Raw genomic sequence first — 21,074 nt, forward strand, 5'->3', positions numbered from 1 at the left:
GTAAGTAAACATATATATAAATAAAACGAATTTCGTTGTGTGCACTGCATCACCAAATGCGATGGAGTGAGCCCCCCCCCCACTCGGGGGAGTTTGAAGGTGCTGCCGACAGGGCCGGTTTACGGCCTATTTTGGTGCAGGGTCGATTTTGCAGCTATGGTGCAAAAACGGCCCTGTAACAAAAACGGCCCCCAGGGGCCCAAAACCGGCCTCCACCCGTGCTGCGCACTGTGGGATTGCCCGGTGCCCGCTACGGCCAGTCCGGCCCTGGATGTAACACGACCCCCCACTCTGACCATGGATAGCAACAGCCGCCCCCTACATAGCCCTGCACAACCCGAGCCTTGCGCTACGACTAGTTGTCCATTGGATCCTCTAGCCCTCACAAATACATGAACATAAGCATACAGTGAATGCCAGTTCAAATTATCCTTGTTGGAGAGTTATGTTCCTGTTTTGAGTAAACACAATAGACGGTGCCATCCAACATCAGTATAACAGGTCCACACAAGTGTAATAGTACGTCCTGCAGGGAATAACACATGATCGAATGGGCTGTACAAGTATTTCGCCGCTAGATACACAGTTGAATGTTGTGTAATAACTCATGTTCTTATTTAGCGATAAAATAACCGAGATAGGGGATGTATGCAACAAACGTACTGACTACCTGCTCTGTCGCTATTGTGAAGTATGGACCTTGTATAATAACAAAATGCCAATAAAAGGTTTTTATTAAAAAAAAAAAAAGGATGAGGGTCGAAAGCAGCATTCTTTCAGTGCTGGGTGAATTAAGGATGTACCTTTCTGTGGATGCTGTGGGTGCTCTTATTTTACTGTGTCTCTTGGCAGACAATGTTGATCCCCATCTCTTCCTGACTAGGCTGACCAATCGATGGACCCTGGTTTTTTTATCTCCTCTTTCTCGAAACTAGAAATATGGCTTTTCATGTTTATTTTAGCTCCAAAGGTTTATGTTCTGCAACTGAGAACCTTTTGCATTTTAAATTGGATTTACATGCTCACTAGAGTCAGATGAGCATTGCAGTGACATTGAAAGGGGGCAGGGGACATTGCATCCAGCAAGGATCACTGTGTGAGGCAGGGCAAACGATTACAGGGGGCGTATAGTGAGGGACCCCCACCCCCACCCCCCGGCAGGTATTGCCCGTTCCAATGACCACACATCATACTAACCACATACATTTCACACTTGGGGTGATGAGGGGTCGTATTCACAACAGACTACATGGATTTTATTGTGAAGGGCAAGTATGCAGTCTCCCAACTCAGTGTTCCAAAGCAAATGGCCTTTACAACTAAACTATAATCATCTGCCACATACACTTCTGCAAGGATTTTTAGTACATCTGAAAAAAATGCATATTTCCTTATGTTCTGTCTGTTTCTCCTGTCAACAGAGCCATTTATGAGGTTGTGTGACATGATCTGTAGCTTTCTTGGTGCCTCTTGTGGAGGTTCCTTAAGGCAGCTGCCTACAGTGGCCTTAATGCAGCACTAAGCTTGGCTACCACCACCAGCTGCTCGTATCATGGGCTGGTCAGTAGTTGTACACACGGGGTGAGAGCAATATACACAGATCTGCAGGGAGCTCCTCTCACGTGACATGTGATCGAAGACCTAGTGAGCGAAAGCATACTATCACTGCCATAAAGAGTTGTATTAGGACCAGAGACCTTCAATCCTTCATGGATATGAGAGACAACGGGTGCGAAAGGTGGATGGTTGGAGAAGTAAGGGCGAGGGTATAGAAACGAGGAAGAATAAATGAGTGCAACTTCCTGATTTGCGATTTAAGGAAAACCATAAAAAATATAGTGATACTATAAACTAAATATAAACATAGCACAATGAAGGAGTGCAGGTCTTGGAGACTATTCTGTACTCAAGAGTATGTGCCAGATTTCACCCCTGAATCTCATCATACCAGTCACAAACAAGGGTGGGCTGATGGATCATGACATCAGGAGAATTGTCAATAGATCGCCGTCTCTGTAAGATGGATGACTCTGGAAGAAGAGGTTGAGTTTGCGGCTAAGTCTCCTGACTTTCGAGAGGCGCTGTCTTCTTGCAAAGCCTCCCATTTTTCCTATCTCCTGATCCACCTTCACCCTGAAGTATGCTCCACCATCTCATTAAATGTCCTGCCTCATTTGCGGCTCTCTGCTTCCTTCCACAGATGACGAATGTGACCAAGGAATATTGCTTGGATGTTGTGGACAAGTTTGAACCATGCTCTGAAAACAAAAACGAAGGGGTGCTGGGAATTGACGGTATGTATAAATTATGCGCACAATGTACAGAGGGGATATTATCTCTGAATCATTACTCATAGGTGAAACAATGACATGCACACTCATCAATTATTTAATAAATGAGTCTTGATCATGAGTGCCTAATGCAGGATAAATCCTAAATGGGATGTTTCCAATTGATGCCCGCTAGCAATCCATCAGGCCTGGAGTGTCTTGGCATGCATGGGATTAGCTTGGGTTTATTAGGGCTCTGTCTGAGACCAGAAGGAAGTCCCATGTATTATCTGGTTGGATGGGTTTAATCCATCAGTTTGACTTTCCCGCTCATTCAGATTCAGGGAGTGTGCCTCTATGTGTGCCTGTGTGCATGTTAATGTCTTTATCTTGTAGATGGATAATACCATTTGTATCTTGTTGGCGTACATTTGTGGCGTAAGCATAATAAATGGTGTAGGCGGATAAGTGTTTGTGCTTGCATGTATATATCTATGCATTATGCCGACATACTTGAGGATCAATGGAGTCTTAAATGTTGAAAAAGGCAGAAGCAAGAAAAGCAACAGGGCTCCTTTCATGTGTTGTTGACATGTGAGGGTCCAGGTCTTTCCATAGCCAGCTATCATCAACTAGTATTATTATTACTTGTGATTGTCAAAGGGTACCCATAGGGTAGTTAAATAACTGTACTTCATAGTGCACACATTGTAAGTGGGATGGCCTGTAGATACACCATGAGTGGATCACCGGTAGGTAACCACGAGTTGATCGCCTGTATGTGCACTGTGAGCGGTGATGCCTGCAGGTACAGGAGTTTTGGTGTTAGTAAAAGGTCATGGTTTGAGGGCTCTGGAGGCTGAATTCCTCAGCGGCATTGAAAGCTCCTTATATTGCTGACCATGCTCCCAAGTTCCTAAGACTGTCCTTACATATGGTACAATACCCTTGCACTCACTGTGCTGTAAGCTATTCAAACTGTCTAGCCATGTAAAGCAAACTCTGCCCATTTAACACAATGGTGCCCCAAGCTTTTTACCCTGCTTGTCCAAATTCCCAGATTCTCTACATGTCAGTGTGGTCTAAGGACCTCACATTGCCCATGTGCCTAAAGCTCATCCTTGGTATTCCTCGTGCACCAGGCTCCCTGCACTGACTATGAAGAGTCTGTGTCAAGGTGAGAGTGGAGGAAGCCACCCTCCAACCAGGGGCAGCCTTAGGCATGTGCAAGCTGTGCACCTGCACAGGGCCACCAAACCCCAGGGGCCACCACGCCAATATATATCCTTAATATAATAATCCTCTGAGGATGGATACATATTTGCGTGGTGGCCCCTGGCAGAGATTTGGCGGCCTCCAGCTCTGTTGCACTTCCAAACACCCTGACCCTCCCCCTCTTCACTGGCCTCCGCGCTCTGCCCCGCCCGGACCCCCTCTTCCGGGGCATCCTACCTACGCTCCCTGCCCAGGGCCGCCATGAGCCTAAAGCCGCCCCTGCTCCAACCCCATGTAGGGGAGAATGGCGAAAACATTTCCACTGTCTCCTAGGAAGGAGAGTAAAGACAACATCTCACTCTTCCCTGTCCAGACCACCCTACTCAGGTGGTTGAAAAGATACTGTGATGGAATCATGGTAAGGAGTGAACAGACAACCCCACCTTTAAGCCGATTCTCCTACGGCTTTTAAGCATGACCTTACGATGAACCTTCCTCCTTGTGTAGACTGCTATATAAGTTCTGGCAATCAGTAGAACTACATATAACTGATAAAATACCATCACTCACGCCTGCACCATGCTCTTCTGTTTCCCCCAGTATTGGGCGCTGAATGGTACTTTATTTTCATTGATTTAGAATTTGCTATTTAAAGAGCAGTTCCACTGGAACATAGCTTTTTTAACTGATTTGCAAGCATATTTGTTTTTATAACTGACTGACTCACCGGCAGCTTCGACAATCTCTTTGTCCATGCAGATAATCGGATCTCAGAGTTATAGCATCGTATCAAGAAAAGGTCAACCCACTTTCTTTGTAATAATATCTCCCTGGTCTAATCCAAAAGGAGCAATGCTCATTTTGCAACATATTTCCTACCCACTAGGGTTAATTGTGCCATACTTTATCATTGAGTCCAATCCTGACCTTGATGTATTGGGGTGTGCTTCTACCTTGGTATTCAAGGAAGCAATGATAAAGTGGGTGGGGCTCTCAGGTTAAATTTACCCACACAAAGTCCCTAGTGTATGTCCTTAATGAGGGTCCTTTTGGCGAGGTTATATGCAGGAAGTGATGCTAAGGAGCACTATTCACTCCGGCATCTGCAGTGTACATATCTCAGTCCTCATACAGAGCCAAAAATTGATCTTCTGGATTTCTTTAGGATCAGGACCATGCTCTTAGGGTACTGGATTCAGGCCTGCCTTGTAGACAAACATTCGTCAAAGGTCCCTGCCTTCTGATCTCCCTACAATTGGTCTCCGGGACATTGCAGGAATCTGAGAACCACCAATGAAGGAAAGGCTACACAGGAACATGGAGAAAATAGAACTATGGAAGTCAACAGGCACAAGCAGGAGAACAGGAAAAACAAAAACGCAGTGGATATGAAGTTGAGAGTAAGCGAAGTCAAGGAAGCAAGTCTGAACGACTCAGTTTATCTGCTGGAGTCTGGGAACAAGATGAAAATCTGTGTACCCCCTCCAGGAAAGGCAGGGGTTGGAATTACCACAGTGCAAACATTGTAAAATTCAAATTAGGACTGGAATGGAATATGGGGAAAGGTTTGCAGTGTACTGGAGAGTGTGCGGTCTTGGGGAGGTCAAATGCATGATTTCATCATTCATGAGCACCCCCTAGTGACGGAATGACAGAATCCCGAAAGTTATTGGCAGTTAACGGCAATTCATTTTGTTCACTTCCCTAAAAAAACACCAAACTAGCTATAATTGACTCTCGTCAGCACACTAGTTATGTCACGTATTGACTACTGCAACGGGCTTTTTTTCAATGCGCAGGAAAGAGTCCTGAATATGTTGCAGCTGGTGCAAAACGCAGCCGCTAGACTGCTTACAGGGACCCCCAAATTGAAACCCATTTCCAACGTCATCAGACACTTCCTCTGGTTACCTGTAAGAAACAGAGCAAAATGCAAAGCTTTATGTATTGCTTTAAAATCAATTCATGCCTCTGGACCTGCATTTCTAAAACAATCACTATGCCCCTACATTCCGGCATGAACTCTACGTTCTTAGCAAGCCTTTTGAAGGTCCCTAGAATAAAAAAAGTTTCATGGGGTGACAGGTCTTTCACAATTACTACCATCAAGCTCTGGAATAGCCTTCCACCCCAAATTAAGACAATCACATCCTTATTTACATTCCGGAAGCAGATAAAAACTTGGCTCTTCAATCAATAGTTCACCTTTCCTTCTGCTAGCGCTATCCACAGCGCCAAGACACCCACGGGTATTTGTGCGCTTAATAAATCTTAAAAAATAAATAAATAAAATACTCTGCTATCTATTTGTTTTGGTTGAATTTAGTCTCATAAACCCTTGGCTTGTATCACCAAGACAGTGTGGGAGTGATGGTATGCATTCCTATGCATGTTTTACAAGCATTAAAAAAATGTTAGTCTACGATTCACAAGGGACCCAGCGGTTTGGGGCGGGCTCCTCTTTTCCAAATAGGATGAGTGTGATACACTTGTTTGATAACCTGTACTCACCCTCTTGTATCTTGACACTGAGCAGCCAGGCTTATTCTCAGGGATTGAGTGTAAAGTATACCACCCTTGCAACACACTGTGTATGCCACAAGACTCCATACCATATGTAAAAAACACTTTTGTATTACACAAACACACTGAAATCAAAACGAGATACACATTGTATATACAGTCTACAGTTATACGCAATTATCAAACTTCTCTATTGAAATCAAAAAGAAACACACATTGTATATACACTTTACAGTTATATGCAATTGTCGGACGTTCTCAATAGCAGAAAGGCCAAACAGTCACAAGTCTTTGACTACACCTCATGCCCCAGCCCCTCAGGGGTTTCGCATTTAAGACAAAAGAAAGGAGTGTGGGTACTGCACGCTGGCACTGATCACACCCACAACCCAAAGGAGGCAAACACGTTTTTCTACCTCTCCCCGCGGCAGACAGGAGATTTTAACCCAATCTGCACTGAGGGGGCAGAAGGCCCCCTAGAAACATGGGAATTCACAATGTGCCAAAACAAACAAAAGGAGGGAGAGGTCTACCCTGGCATTTTGCCATACCCTCAATAGTATCTTTCTGCCCCCCCCCCCCCCCCCGGGGAGATAGGAGGGTTGTCCTAATGGAAGGAAGTTGCCCCAAATCTGACCCCGTAGGTGATATAAAGCCAACTAGACACCAGGGATATTGCATTTGAGGCAAAAGAAAGGGGTGCGGCTTTGCAATGTTGCATTGGCCACACTCCTACCCTAAAAGGAACTAGCCTTTCTGCCGGCCACCCCACCCCCCGGGACAGTCTGGGGATTTGCCCCCAATTTGGTCATGGGCGACAGAAAAACCATTAGAAATCAGGAAATTCATAATGGTGCCAAAACAAAAGGAGTGGCGTTCTATGTTGGCACCGAGCCATACCCCTTCCCCAGAAGGAGCAATAGTGTCTTTCTACCCCTCAGGGGTCAAATAGGAGCGTTGACCCAATTTGAAAGGTTGCCCCAAATCTGTCTCCTGAGGAGGTAGAAATCTGTTAGACACCAGGGGTTTTGCATTTCGGGCACCACAAAAAAGAAAAACCTGGTCTTTCTGCTCCCCCAGTCACAGTGAGGCGGTTTGCAGCAATGGTGCCAAAGCAAAAAAAGAAGGTGGAGGCCTACCCAGAAATCGAGCCATATACCCACCCAAGAAGGGGCATTAGTGTATTTCTGCCCCCCTGGGGGCAGATAGATGTTTGTTTCAATTGAGGAGTTTGCCCTCAAATATGATCCCTGCGAGGGAAGGTAGCACATATGACATCAGGGATTTTGCATTTGGGACAAAAGAAAGTGGTGCAGTCATTGCACTCAGGTTTTGACCACCCCTCACCTCAAAAGGTACCAAAACCATTCTTTCTCTCCACCCCTAGGGTCAGACAGTTGGTTTGCCCTCAAATTGGAGAAAGCCCACTAGACACCAGGGAATTCAAAATGGTACCAAAACAAACAAAGGAAGGGGCGGTCTACAGGGCATTCAGCCATACCCATGCCCCTGAAGGAGCAAAAGTATTTTTCTGCTCCCCTGGGGGCACATAAGAAGTTTGACCCAATTAGGTAGGTGGTCCAAAATGCTCGCTTGGGGGTAGAAAGCCCACTACAAACAAGGGTTTTGCATTTGGAGCAAAAGCACGGGGTGCAGGTGTTGCACTCTGGCATTGGCCTCACCCCCGTCCTTAAAGGGACAACCCCGTCTTTCTGACCCACTAGGAAGAGGCATTGGGTTTGCCTCCAATTTGCCCCAGGGTTTGGTCAGAAAGCCCACTGTATGGCAGGAATAAAAAGTGTTTATACAATAATGAGCTATGACTAACATGAGGCTCCATCCTCACCCCCAGCGACTCAACAGTTTTTCTGCTCCTCTGCAGAATAAGACATTCTCTCCCAGTGACAACCACAAGGACTTTTGATTCTTTGGGTGTTGTTATTAAATATCGGCCAGAAAAGTGGGGATGAATCCTGATATTGTCCCACTTGAAATCCCCTGGGTGTTCAGTTTTCAAAAATATTGTCAAAGCTTTACAACATACATTGAGCTGTTGCTCGTGCAGGGAAGAGTGGTGGCACCAGGTGGTTGGGGGGGGGGGGGGGGCGGGGGGGGGGGGGGGGGTTCGACAGAAGATGACGAGGGAAAATATATTATTTATTTAATTTTCCCTCACGGTCTGTTGAAATCTCTCCCTCCCCACCGCCTCACCGCTCTTACCTGCACGGGCCGCAGCTGCATACATTCAGTAGGTCTTGCATGCACCCAGGGAAGTATTTCTCTCTCACCTCATGTTATTTTCTGGTAATTGCTGTCTAATGTAGCACTCAGCCTTCTATGGAATGCTTGCATTGGAGTGGATCTGAGACTATCTTACGTCTCAAAAGTATGATGACTCATCACAAATCAAAGTCTTGCTTCATACATGCATTCTGGAAGTAAGCAATCCTTTTGGTATTTTTTTACTGCATCAGTTCTTTAAAGTTATGCATAGAAACACAGGCATACATAAACGAAGTTTGTATACTTTAGCATGTATTGGCCAGACCTATGGCTTTGCCAGCTCTTGTTTAGTTTGGCAACTGCTACCCCTTTGTGAGAAAGGGAATGACATATAGCAGGAAACAGCGAATGCTACGACCAACGAACAATGCCCTGCCTTTGCAACGCGGGCAGAACAAGTATTGCGTCGAAACCAAACATTCTGTTTACAACGCAAGTCATTACAACAACATGTGCTAGGTAAAACGGCATTTGACTTTAAAGTCCAAGTTTTCCCCACTGTTGCGGGGACTTGAGTTTGAATAGTAAATTATACTATTCCAAACTCGAGCGCCCCCTCTAAGGCAAGTCGCTGTAACGACTTGTGTTGTAAATCGCGTTGTTAAGTAATGCGTGGGAAAGATAAGCAAGGTTGTATCATACAACCACATATAGTACTGTGCAAAGCCGAAATGGAGCCCTGTAGTCCCTTGCAGCCCTCAGTCTCTGCGTTTGCAGCTGGTTGAAATAATTCACGAAAGGACCCTGCCGAATGAATATTGATGAGGCGTGATTATTGCAGATCCGCCTGCTAGTGCAATATTGCACTGATAAATTCTTACGGTCAGAGTGTATCAGCTTGAACAGCTCACATAGCAGAGACTTTGCAAATCCACCCTTGTGCATCCTAGTAATAATACCTATTTTATACAAGTAGTCTTTTGGATGCAAAGTAATGGATTAGTGGAGGGAACCTTTTTTTCTATACACAAAAGTAAAGTCAACAGCACCCGGGTTTACTCTACCTTCCTATCTGTAGCCTGGTTCTCACATCTATGCAATTATTGTGATATCTCAGAATCCCCAATCCCGCTGTCATGCTTTGATTGATGAATTGCATTAGTTGACTGGAATCTCCAAGCGCTGGACCCTCTATTCCCCTGGGAACTACTGGTTTAATGCTCTGCAATCTGTGGTAGTTTGGATGTTTTGTCCCTCTGCATAGCTGCCTCAGCGCTTCGGTTAATAGGCTAACCTAATTAGCATTCAACTTCCACACAACACTGTCTGGCTCGAGACTGGAGACCTACATTTCTTCGGCGTTGTCAATCTGTTCTGGTGGTTTCACCGATGCACGAATGGATACCTCGCTTGCATGGACATGGCAGAATGCTAATGGTCCGCTCCTTGCTGAGCCGTATCTTCTTGGTATAATGAAATGGGCTCCTTGGTCATTTCCGTGGCATACTTGGGAACTCGGGCCTCATTTATCAAGGTTTCACGCAGCGCAAAGGAGCAAGTCACCTTGCTGCGCTGCACTGCATGAAAGGGAAAGGGCAGTGTGTTGTATTTAACATAATACAGCACATTCCTGTCCTTTCCATGTGCTGGTGCCATTTTGGTTGCCTAGCGCCAGTGCAGGCACCTTTGAACCATGGTGCAAGGGTGCAGAATGCAGCACACATACAAAGACGAAAAAAGAGGAGAAATAAGAATATGCCTCCTTTGTTACGCCTCACTGGGGAGGTGTACAAAAGGGGGTGGTGATGGACGGAGCATCTGAACCAATCAAACACTCACACCCAGTCAAAAGATCTGGGTTTGATCCATCACCGTTCTTTAGCCCACTCTGCCACCCCAGTTCAGACATGGCCATATGCAAATCAGTCTGACCCTGTGCCTCATAGGAACAGTCCAGTCCGAACTGCCAAGCTATGCCTTCCCTGGACTGGAAACAAGCTTCCGAGGACCGGTTTCTGGCATTACAGCCGTCTTCAGCCCGGCTTGCTTGAATCCAGTGGCAAAGTGAGCAAGGGACTCACGTCTGAGCATACCCTGCCACCCCCTTTTGTACCACTCACTGGGGAGGTGTAGCATTTTGGTGCATTCTCAGGTCTATTACTGGTAAATCTGGGAACGTGACACAACCCATGAGTGAATGCATGGGAACACTCACACTCCACCCATGGGACGCCTTCTGGGACAGAGTAACACAACACAGAGATTTGAGTTGCATAGCGTTACTCTAGATTTATGAAGCCACTCAGGGTCACGCAAGGTGGCCTGGCGTGGCTTGATAAATCCAACTTAGTAGTTGCGTTGCCCTTGCTGCTCATTGCGTGGCACATGAATGACACACCTATTTCCAATGTGATCCTTCTGTTTTGCACCGAGCAGCCCTTCATTGCCAAAGTAAAGCTCATTGTACTGCTCTTGATGGTCACTGAGTAAGCTGTCTGTTTTGTGATTAGAAATAGTAAGGGGACACAATTTACCTTGAGTAAGGTGACAAAAAAACCTTGTATGTGTAACCTTGTCTATTCTTATTCCCAAGAAGGAAACTTAGACATCAATTTGGACTCCAGAATATGGAGATCTGAACAAGGTTTTGGCTAACCATTTACGGAATATATTTTGAACCCTAGCTGCACAGTTCTTTTGCAGGTTTTAGAGCATGGTTTTCAAACCTTGACGGCAATTGCAAGGGCCATATTGGGAGTGATTGCCACCCTCTCTTTCCAACCTCAATGAATAATCATGTCTTCCTTAATTTGTTCTGAGAATTAACATGTGTCACCATTGACATTTAGTGCCAGTGTTGGCACTCTAAACCTCCTTTTCTCTGAGGAATACAACCAGACTGTAACATTTAATAATAAATCCTTCTGTCCCGTAATTGATTGGATACACATTTTGTATCTTTTTCTCTTTCCATTCATTGGTGTTCAACTAAAAAAGATCTGCATCTTCTAAATGTGCCCTCAACAGCGACTTGCAGAACGATAAAATTACTTTTTTTTCCCACTTTATATACATCCAACCATAGAGGTGAACAGCGCTGAATAGTTTTTTGTTGCGTAGAATGGCCTCTGCTCTTGATGCAGTATTTCGTGACTTTCTGCTGGATTGAAAAGACAAGGTTCATGTAAGGGAGACAGTCCACAATTGGTTTGACTCTTTTTTTTTTTTACGTGACCATGCACAGGCTATTACCTGAGCTCATTACTGATCACTCGGCGATCTACTTCAATATTCAGTTTTCACCATCGGTCCAGTCTGATATAAATAAACCAGCCAGCATTAAAATTAGATACAGGAATAAAATCCAAGGGGCTGAATTAGAGCAAGCCCTAAACATCCGTCCGCCTATACAGGATCCGAATAACAATGAGGCGGCCTGCCAGTTTAATAACTGGCTAGCCACAGCGGTAAACAGAGTTGTCCCTGAGAAAGTCATTAAACTAAGAAAAGCGCAGGCCTCATCGCCATGGCACGGTATGGACTTGAAAAAGTTGAAAGTTACATGCAGGAAAGCCGAACGTGCATGGAAAACTGAATATAGTAGGGAGCATAAGATATCTTATAATAGAGCTTTACAAATGTATAAAGAAGCTATTATACAAGCAAAAAAGATTTACTATTCAATAAAAATAGAGGAGGTCAGCAACTCCACTAAGGAACTTTAAAAAAATATTCAAGTGCTATCAAGACTACGTCAGAACACACGATTTAATCCAGACTCCGCTTTATGCACTAAAATGGCACATTTTTTTCAAACTAAGATCCAAATCATCTATGATGACCTTCAGAATAACAGGCAGGCAAACGACAATGGTCAAAATACCATAATAGAGGACGAGAAGCAGCATTGTCAGTTCAACACGTTAAGCACACTGTCTCCTACTGAAGTAAATAAACTCCTGCTATCTACTAAGTCAGGATCTCCGAGGGATCCGTATCCACCTACTGTCATGCATATGGTGTCTGGGGCTATTAGCAGACACTCAACTCCCATCTTAAATCAAGTGATAGAATCTGGGATGTATCCGCCAGTCTGGAAAAAAGCCTGTTATCAACCTATCTCTTGTCTGCCGATTGCAGCCAAAATCCTTGAGAGGTCCATAAATCAGGAGCTGTCGACCTATCTAGACATTAACAACCTGCTGGATTTAAGTCAGCATGGATTTGGGTCAGGTAATTCGACCCAGACTGCGTTAGTCATGGCAACAGAAGATATTCGGAGACAGGTGGATCGGAGGGGGGTAGAGCGATCTTCATCCTCCTTGACCTATCAGCAGCATTTAACACCGTGAATCACACGGTGTTAGTGCGGCGGCTGAAGGCCTTTTTTAGAGGATAGGGAACAGACTTTGCACTGGGAAAATGTACAGTCTGAAACATTCCTTCTGCCTTGCGGGGTCCCACAGGGATCGGCACTGTCTCCAACTCTGTTCAACATCTACGTCACCCCACTCGCCAGTCTTATCAGACAGCATGGGTTCTCGTTTGTGTCTTACGCAGATGACACACAGATTATCATCTCTATATCACATCAGGTGGCGTCTGTGGCTGCCAGTTTCCATTCATGTCTGACTCGCATCATGAGCTGGATGAGCAACAATTATCTGAAAATAAACACTGATTAGACGGAGGTGATGGAGTTTGGTGGCAGTCCGTCTCTGTGGGACCCCACCTGGTGGCCGATAGAGGCTGGCGTATGTACCTTGGCCCTGTGCCCCATGGGAACAGTCCAGCCGGAACTGCCAGGCCAGGTCCTCCCTGGACTGGAAACAAGCATCCTAGGTCCGGTTTTGGGCTTTCAGCCCTCATCAGCCAGGATAGCTTGATTCCAGTGGCATGGAGAGCACGGGACTCACGTCTGAGGATACCCGTCCCACTCGGGGTGACATCCCCTTTGATTTTGCTTTGTTCGCCCTAAGTTAGCAGGGTATGCCCAGAAGTGAGTCCCTTGCTCACTATGCCACTGGATTCAAGCTAGCCTGGCTGATGACGGCTGATTAGCCAGAAACCGGTCCCAGGATGCTTGTTTCCGGTCCAGGGAAGACATGACTTGTGTGAGAAGTTGGCCTGATATATGATGTTTCCAATTCTAGAACCACCATGTATCAGTCCAAACAACCCTTATGGTGTCTGGTTGTAAGTCAACCTTATTAGACAAGCTATCCTAGGGGTAGCATGGACTAAGCAGCCTAAAGGCTTAACTTAAGAGGTCGTGTTAAGCGAGCTGTTTTACCACATACAATCCTGTAATATCAAATGAAAGGACACCACACAAGTATATATTATAAAAATATATGTATTTATTACTAAAAACAATCCCCAGTATTCTTTATGAATAAAGGGGCACAAGCGTTAAATCAAAGCACAGTGTAACATACAAAGTTGCACAATTTTGGATGAGGCCTAGGGGCTACTCAAACCATATACTAAAAAAATGGTATAAGAGATACCAATCGATCAGTGGTTAGGCCTAGGGCCTAGGGAATCGCTGGGAGCAGTCGGGACTAGCAATGCTGAAGTCGGGAAAAGCCCGCGGGATTCGGGTGCAGCACGTAAAGTGCGGCTTGCATCAATGTAAAGTCAATGGTGCGTAAAAGTTACAAAGTTAGAGATTAAGGACACTTCCGCTGAACCTAGAGGAACAAAACTTAAGACACAGACCCTAGAGGTGTGTACCAGTGTGGGAACACCGGCGTTGCAATGTTACCTCACCCACAGGAAGTGGGTGCACAGGGTCGAAGTTGAGTCGGGTTTCGTCACGCAGGCTCTTGGTGCTTGGAGCTGAAAGGGCTGCAGGCGAGGTGAAAGAGAAGTGTCCGGTGGAGTCCAAGGGTGGACTCAAGTCGAAAAGTACCTGAAAGCAGAGGGGACAGAGTCTGGGTCACTCAGCAGTGACCAGGGTGGAACCAGGACGGAACCAGGCAATGTCGGGCGCAATCAGGTGGTTGTCGAGGAGCTTCTCTCCGCTGTCACGTGGGCTCTGGGGCATCTACGACGTCCAGGAGCGGGTCACGATCTGTCCCACGCAGGCTCTCGCCGTCGGCGCTGTCGGCTTCAAGATTGGAGCAAACAACACTTGGCAAAAGCAATCCACGCGAAACCGGGAGATTGCTTCTCACTCAAACCAGAAGGGTCAGAGTGGGGGCTCCTTTTTAGGGGAGCTCGTGCAAATCTGGAGCAACCAGAATCGCAGGTCGAATTTCAAGTTTCGTCGGTACAGGGGCCACAAGCCGGCTGGCAAGTGACCGGACCAATGCGTTGAGCCAAATGGAGCAGAAGGGCCCCACGCAGCACTCATCGTGTGTGGAGGGCTGGACTTCGGTGCAAGAGTGGCTCAGGGTTGGGGCTTCTCAAACCCCGGTGTACAGCTTCGAGGGTCACTCGTGGGCTGCACGGTCAGCGTCTCGTGGTCAATTCAAGATGGCGTGCTCCATGCTTCCGGTCGCCTCCACGGGTCTCAGCTCTGCAGGGACTGTGGATCGGGCTGTTGAAAGGCAGGCAAGCTTGATCTCGTCGATCTCTGTTGCTCGAGTTCCGGCGGGAACTGCAACAAAGCAGACGTCGATGGCTGGATGGTGCCTGTTTGCACAGGGTGGTCACTCCTTGACCACAAGGGAGATTCTTCAGTCTTCTACGTTGAGTAGGATGTCGAAGGGTCCAGAGTTTTGTTTCTTATGTTTCATCAGGATAATCTGAAGTGCATTGGCACTGCTCCCACTCTTATTCGAATCTGGGGGGCTGGATTACCTGCTAGGTCCCCTCCTATGGGTGGGACCCAGGAAGTGGGTGGATACACCCCCTTCCTTTGATCCTGGCTGTGCTGGGACGGGGGCTGGAGTGCCCCAGAACCGGTTTGGCCGGATTATGCAAGGGGCAGCCTTGTGCTCCCCATGCAGTGTCTGGTTTCTTTCAAACCTCCCTGCTACAATCCACTATCTCCTGTCTGAGGGGGTGTAACACCGCCCTGCGACAGGAAACCCTTTGTCCAGGCCCCCTTGGCTGAGTTTCGGTCAGCTGCAGGGGGTCAGACCTGTGTCTGTGGCAGAAGCATCCATTTTGTGGATGTGAGGCTCTTTTAAAATTAACCGCTTTTCAGCAGAGTAACATGTCTTCTCCCTCTAGAGGGGTGGAATGCTATCCCCGTCGCCAGAACTGGCGAGGGGATAGTATTCCAAATCGTATGACACCTTACACGACATGTTTTGATAAAGCCAAACCAAAGTTGCTATATAACCGCGAGGATTATAATGCACTTAATAGTATATGGTATGGCATTATCCTGAAACAGCTTAGGGAGTTGTTCCCGACAGCTACAGACAGGCTCAGCTCATGCTAGAGCTCCATCTCACATTAAACCACGCACTCTGCCTCCAGGATTGATGAGGCCTTCCATAGGAGTGGCTCACAGGTTTATATGTGTCCAGATATAGGTTTAGGTATAGGTATACTATACCTAAGCAAGGGGTGATTACACCACCTTGCCCCAGCTGAGTGATCAGCCAGTTGTGTCAATTTAAGAACCAGCCAGGGGTGGCAAAAGATATGCTGCAGCCCCTGGTAGGCCTTGGTGGCACCTATGCCCTGAGCACCTATAGTGCATTATACAGGGGCTGACAAGGAGTCCATTTCCAATTGTGGTATGTACCTAGGGTACATGCAATCCATTTTACAGAGAGAGCAGATGGTCTGGGGCCCTGATTAGCAGGGAACCAGGCCAACTAAGTCGAAAACCAGCTAAACACAAGGCAAAAAATCTGGGGTAACCATAGTCAGGTAGCCACCTTCCTACAACTTGGCAGTTCGGGCTGGACAGTCCCATGAGGCACAGGGTCAGACTGATTTACATATGAACATGTCTGAACTGGGGTGGCGGAGTGAACTACAGAATGATGATGGATTAAACCCAGATCAGTTACTGGGGGTGAGTGCTTGCATTGTTCAACACTCCATCCATCATCCCATTTGGTTTTGCATAAGTCCAACACCATCCTCTAAAGTTAAGAACTTGGGGATCATAGTTGATGAGAAACTGGGCTTTTCAGCACAGGTCAATTGTGTAACCTCCACTTGTTTCTATATTCTGAAGCTACTCAGGAAGGTGTTTCCTTTTATTCCGCAGGAGTGAAGGAAAACAGTGGTAGTGGCCTTAGTCTTTTCCCGTTTAGACTACCGTAATGCTCTATTCATAGGCATTGCCAAGGCACAGAAGACTAAATTACAGTCCATACAAAATGCTGTAGCGCAGCTACTATTGAATATCCCTAAAGGTCAACCTACATCTGATGCCATTAAGTCACTGCGTTGGCTCCAATACAACAATGTCTAGAATTCTAGGCCTTATGTCTAGTTCATAAGACACGTTATGGCGGAGGAGCTGCTGACCTTCCAAAAATCTTCCACTGGTACGCTCCCACTAGAAGTCTTAGATCAGCTAATTCTGGTCTCAACTGTGCCACGAAAGTTCGTAGAGCCAGATGGGGTGGTAAGAGTTTAACTCACTGTGTGGTTAGGCTGTGGAACCAACTACCTATCACAGTGAGACTCTAACCAAACAGGACAGTGTTTAGGCAGCTAATAAAAACATGGCTGTTCCCCAGGGATTAAGGTATCGGTTCTACGGACACTGGTCCTCTCTCTCTTTCACCCTAGCACCAAGATGCCTCTGCATTCGTGCGCTCTATAAATTTAAATCCTATCCTATCCTATTACTGCTCAACCTTCAAACCTATCAACTGTGGAGTCTCCTATTGCTCGTCTTTGAGACAATAGCCTTTTAATATATATGTGACGCCTCTCCCAGCCATTCATACATTTTTTGGTCAGAAGTTCTAAGCATATGCAGACGATAGCCAGATCATTTTAAGATTCATTAGAGATCTGGGCTCTCTCCAGGACCATTTAAAAAGCTACTTATTCCTCAGTAGCAAGCTGGCACGAGCACCAACTCTGTAAGGCTCAACTCATAAGAATACGGTCATTCTTTTTGGTAACCCCACAATCTGGTCCTCTAATTGATGGCATGACTCTCGAAGCCACCCCTCCAAACCTTCTTAAAATGCATGTAATTAATGGGTCATTATTTGGCATTCATCTTACCTTTGATGCACATATCAAAAAGCTCCGTCCAACTTGTTTCATATGCTTTTTTGTGGAGGGAGTATTATATAGCCCAAGATCAAACTGAAGGTATCAGAGCACTTTACATGAGCACCAGTTGCGTTACATATGGACACATTCATTTTTGTTAGGCATGGGTAGATTAAGTAATTTGCCCAGAATTACAGGAGGTTGAGCTTCCCTGCCGAGACTCGAACTCGGTCCTCAGCTACGAGGTCGGCTGCTGTAGCCATTAGGCCATCATCTGGAAAATTACTCCATTATTGCTTGGTTCCTTCAGAAAACCCCAGGCCCAGACACTTATCATTTCCAGATTGGACTACTGCAACACCCTCTTCGTAGGACTGCACACGCATACCTACTCCCTAGACTGCACTTCACTCAGAAGTCAGAACACTGGCCGCATTCTTAGGTTCAGCAGTACTACAAGCATCTCCCCCCATCTTTCTTTGCTCCTCTGGTAGCATATGTGCAAACAATGCATTTTTAAAGCTCTGTCCTTCTGCCACAAAGCCTTTTATATCAGGACATCGAATAATTGTTTAGTATCTTTTTCCCATCTAGACCTCTGCCAGGCCCTTTCAATCGAGCACTCTTTTTTTATGTTAACACCCCCAAGTTTAACAAAATGTGCACCGGAGGTCAGGCTTTTTCAGTGGTTATTGCCAGATCTGCCCCTAATTTATCGTAACCCAAGAAACCTTCTCAAATTCCATATATTGTAAAAAAACAAAACGATTTATTTTCTCTGTAGACTCCCTCTGGAGGTCTCGAAGCGCGGGAACACACTCTTCTATAGGCAATTCCTCACTTTCTTCATTTGTAAATCAATCTGTCATTCAATCAATCAATACATGAAATTCCTCAAAAATCCCAAAACTAGGAGAACCAAGCAATGAACAGTAGTTCATTTTGAGGGTTTTTCTGTGTGGAAATCAAGACTTTCACAAGAATTTTGTACCTGAGCTATATTTGTGTTGACGACTCACTAAGCAAGGTATTCACTCCTATAGAAAATGCTCACAAGTTACTATTGGACATAGTTTCAGAAAACTCTTAACACATAGCTAAGCATGGAGAACATGTATGTACGACATGCTCGCAAGTTGACCAAGCAACCGGATCTCGAAGCACACAATGGAGAAAGGTAACCAATGGATACAACTGGATAAAAAGTGCTCTGAAATTTCTAGCAAACAACTAACATTTGCTGTAGAGAACTAGATGAGCACAGGGGACCAGTAAAAGCAGGAACCTCCAAGAGTTAAGGGTAGGTCAATAGCAATGGGAACACCACGAGACAAGTTTCAAGGAATTAACTTTTCACAGCCTTTGCTGATGTCTCCACACTCTTCTAGCCAGGTAGCAGCAGGCCATTGTGGACTTGTAGTGTCTACAACTCTTTTCAGTCCTTAATTGTGCCTTGTCTTGGACACCCTCTGCAGCACTGAAGCCAGTGTGTCCCACGTCCACGTATCTGCATTACTATATCACCCTCAATAAGAGTTCGAGCAAGGCCTGGAATACATTTTTGTTATGAACTCTTACACTTATGTCATTTATGTTTTTTAGGGGTTTACACATATTCTACTGAATGTCTCCTCGGGCGTGATGCATTTTTAATATTATCTTCACTCACGGGAAGCTTGTTCGAGAATACAAATAAATGCCTTGTGTGATAAGTAATCTCATGAGAGACATTTCCTGTTCGGTCTACCATCTGTATCTCATATGACTAGTTTTGCATGTGATTTTCACATAACCAGTGAAATGCATTTTGAATAATAAGAGTAATTCTGGTGAACATTAACATGTATTTTGTGATTTTAATAAGAACAAAATAAATGTGCCCATCCTGTTGCCGGCATAACCACCGAACCCAGCATTTATTTGTCTAGAGCCAGACATTGCTACCACCCGCGGCTCACCAATGCGCGGTACGCACTGTACCGCGCATTGGTGAGCCGCGGGTGGTAGCAGTGTCTGGTTCTACACGTCGGGCCTGGCCTACCAACCCGCGACTCACCCGTGCGCGCTACAGTGCGTCAGACACTATGAACGTTCTACACATCGGGCCTGACCTACCGCCCGCGGCTCACCCGTGCGCGCGCAACAGTGCGTCTGACCTGACACTATGAACGTTCTACACTTCGGGCCCGGCGTACCAACCCTCGGCTCACCCGTGCGCGCGCTACCGTGCGTCTGACACTATGAACGTTCTACACGTCGGGCCCAGGGGTCACCTTGTCGAGTGGCAGGCGGCACAATCGCATTACTTCCGACTGATGTAATCCTCACTGGAGCATATTTGGGGGCAGGGCAGCGAATGAAGGCAGCAGCGCCATAAACTATGGAGAATAAGTGAATGGGGTGCTTCGACCACGTTCGGAGGGCGCGCAGGAGGTAATGCGTCTGCCGTGACTTTTTCAATAGGATGCTACTTAAGAGAAGGGCGCGAGCTTATTTAGTGGAGGTTGGAAAGGGGAGGGGAGAAAAGCAACCTTGAGGAAAATGCTATTACTCAGGGTGCGTGATTGGCTTGCAGAGAGGGCTGGCGGCAACAGCATGCGCTGAATGTGGTTTTCCAGAGCTATGCGTTAAAATAACTGTCTGCCTTTGACTTGTGGAAATGGCAGAGCCGCCTGGATGTAAAGAGAAATAGATACCACAGAGCATAGTATAGTATGTGTGTGTATGTTCATGTGTCTATACTTGCCTTCTCTCCTTTAACTTTTAACCCCAGAACCAATCCTATCAGTCCGTTCCTGCTGAACAATGCTTGTTTAAAGATTTTGGGCAGATGTTGCACAGGATTGGCAATCACCACCAGCATGGACTCCTCTCTGTCCCTCTCACCCTCTGTCCCATCTGAAGCCTTCGTCATGTCTTGCAGCGGCACCAAAGGAGAGACAGTCGAATCAGCCATGGCGGGCGCCTGTACCCACAGTATTTGGCACAGCATTCTGTGAGCTTGGCCAATTATTGTTTTGTGTTAAACCCTCAGAGACAACGATATTGCCCCTGGCAGGCTTCCTGTATCGCGCCCCCTGGATACTCACTACAGTTCAACCATTACCAATTCCTTGCGATGATGTTGCATAGGTGGTTGATTAAAAACTTCCCTCAGCCCTAAAACCCGGCCCCCAGCCCTACTTACAAAGACGCGTCCCAATCCTTCTTGTCCAGATCCTTCCATACTCTCTGCCCAACCACTCTGAATCTAGAGCGCTGACTGCCTTTATCAAGCATATGTTTAAGGCAAGCGTGGTAATGCTTGCGTGGTAAGGGAACACATGTTTCCGTCCGCATTGTTAATGCTGTTTCCCGATGACGATCTGTGACACTTGTGAATAAGATTAGTGCAGGTGTGAGGCAAGGTTGATGTACAGCTCCAGTTCTGTACTTGGTTTGCAAAGTAAGGGAAGCTTGTGCTGCTGCGAGTGGTTTAACCTGGCAGTGAAGTTGGGCTGCCACTGGCAGAGTTGGACCTCTCCTAAGAGGGTTAGTGTTTTGTACTTCTTCACCCTGGTTTGTTGACTATTCCCGAAGGCAGTCTCCACCCTTCCTACGCAACCTGGGCTGGTCCCCATTTAATGCTGCACTGGTCCTGCCTGAAGCTTGCTTGCACCTTCTTGTCCAAGTGCTGCTGTTGACCGGACCCCATGC

At 46.3% G+C, this 21,074-nt stretch overlaps 1 protein-coding gene across 1 annotated transcript in view; it reads left to right on the plus strand.

Moving 5' to 3' along the window:
- PLCH2 (phospholipase C eta 2) overlaps window positions 1–21,074 on the plus strand; it is a 631,566-nt gene that overhangs the window by 257,892 nt on the left and 352,600 nt on the right. Inside the window, exon 6 of the mRNA XM_078642469.1 lies at window positions 2,201–2,294. Within this exon, the coding sequence (XP_078498595.1) occupies window positions 2,201–2,294 (94 nt within the window). The remainder of the gene's footprint in view (window positions 1–2,200; window positions 2,295–21,074) is intronic.

This window comes from Lissotriton helveticus, chromosome 5_1 (assembly GCF_964261635.1).
Source record: "Lissotriton helveticus chromosome 5_1, aLisHel1.1, whole genome shotgun sequence".
Classification (NCBI taxonomy): Eukaryota; Metazoa; Chordata; class Amphibia; order Caudata; family Salamandridae; genus Lissotriton; species Lissotriton helveticus.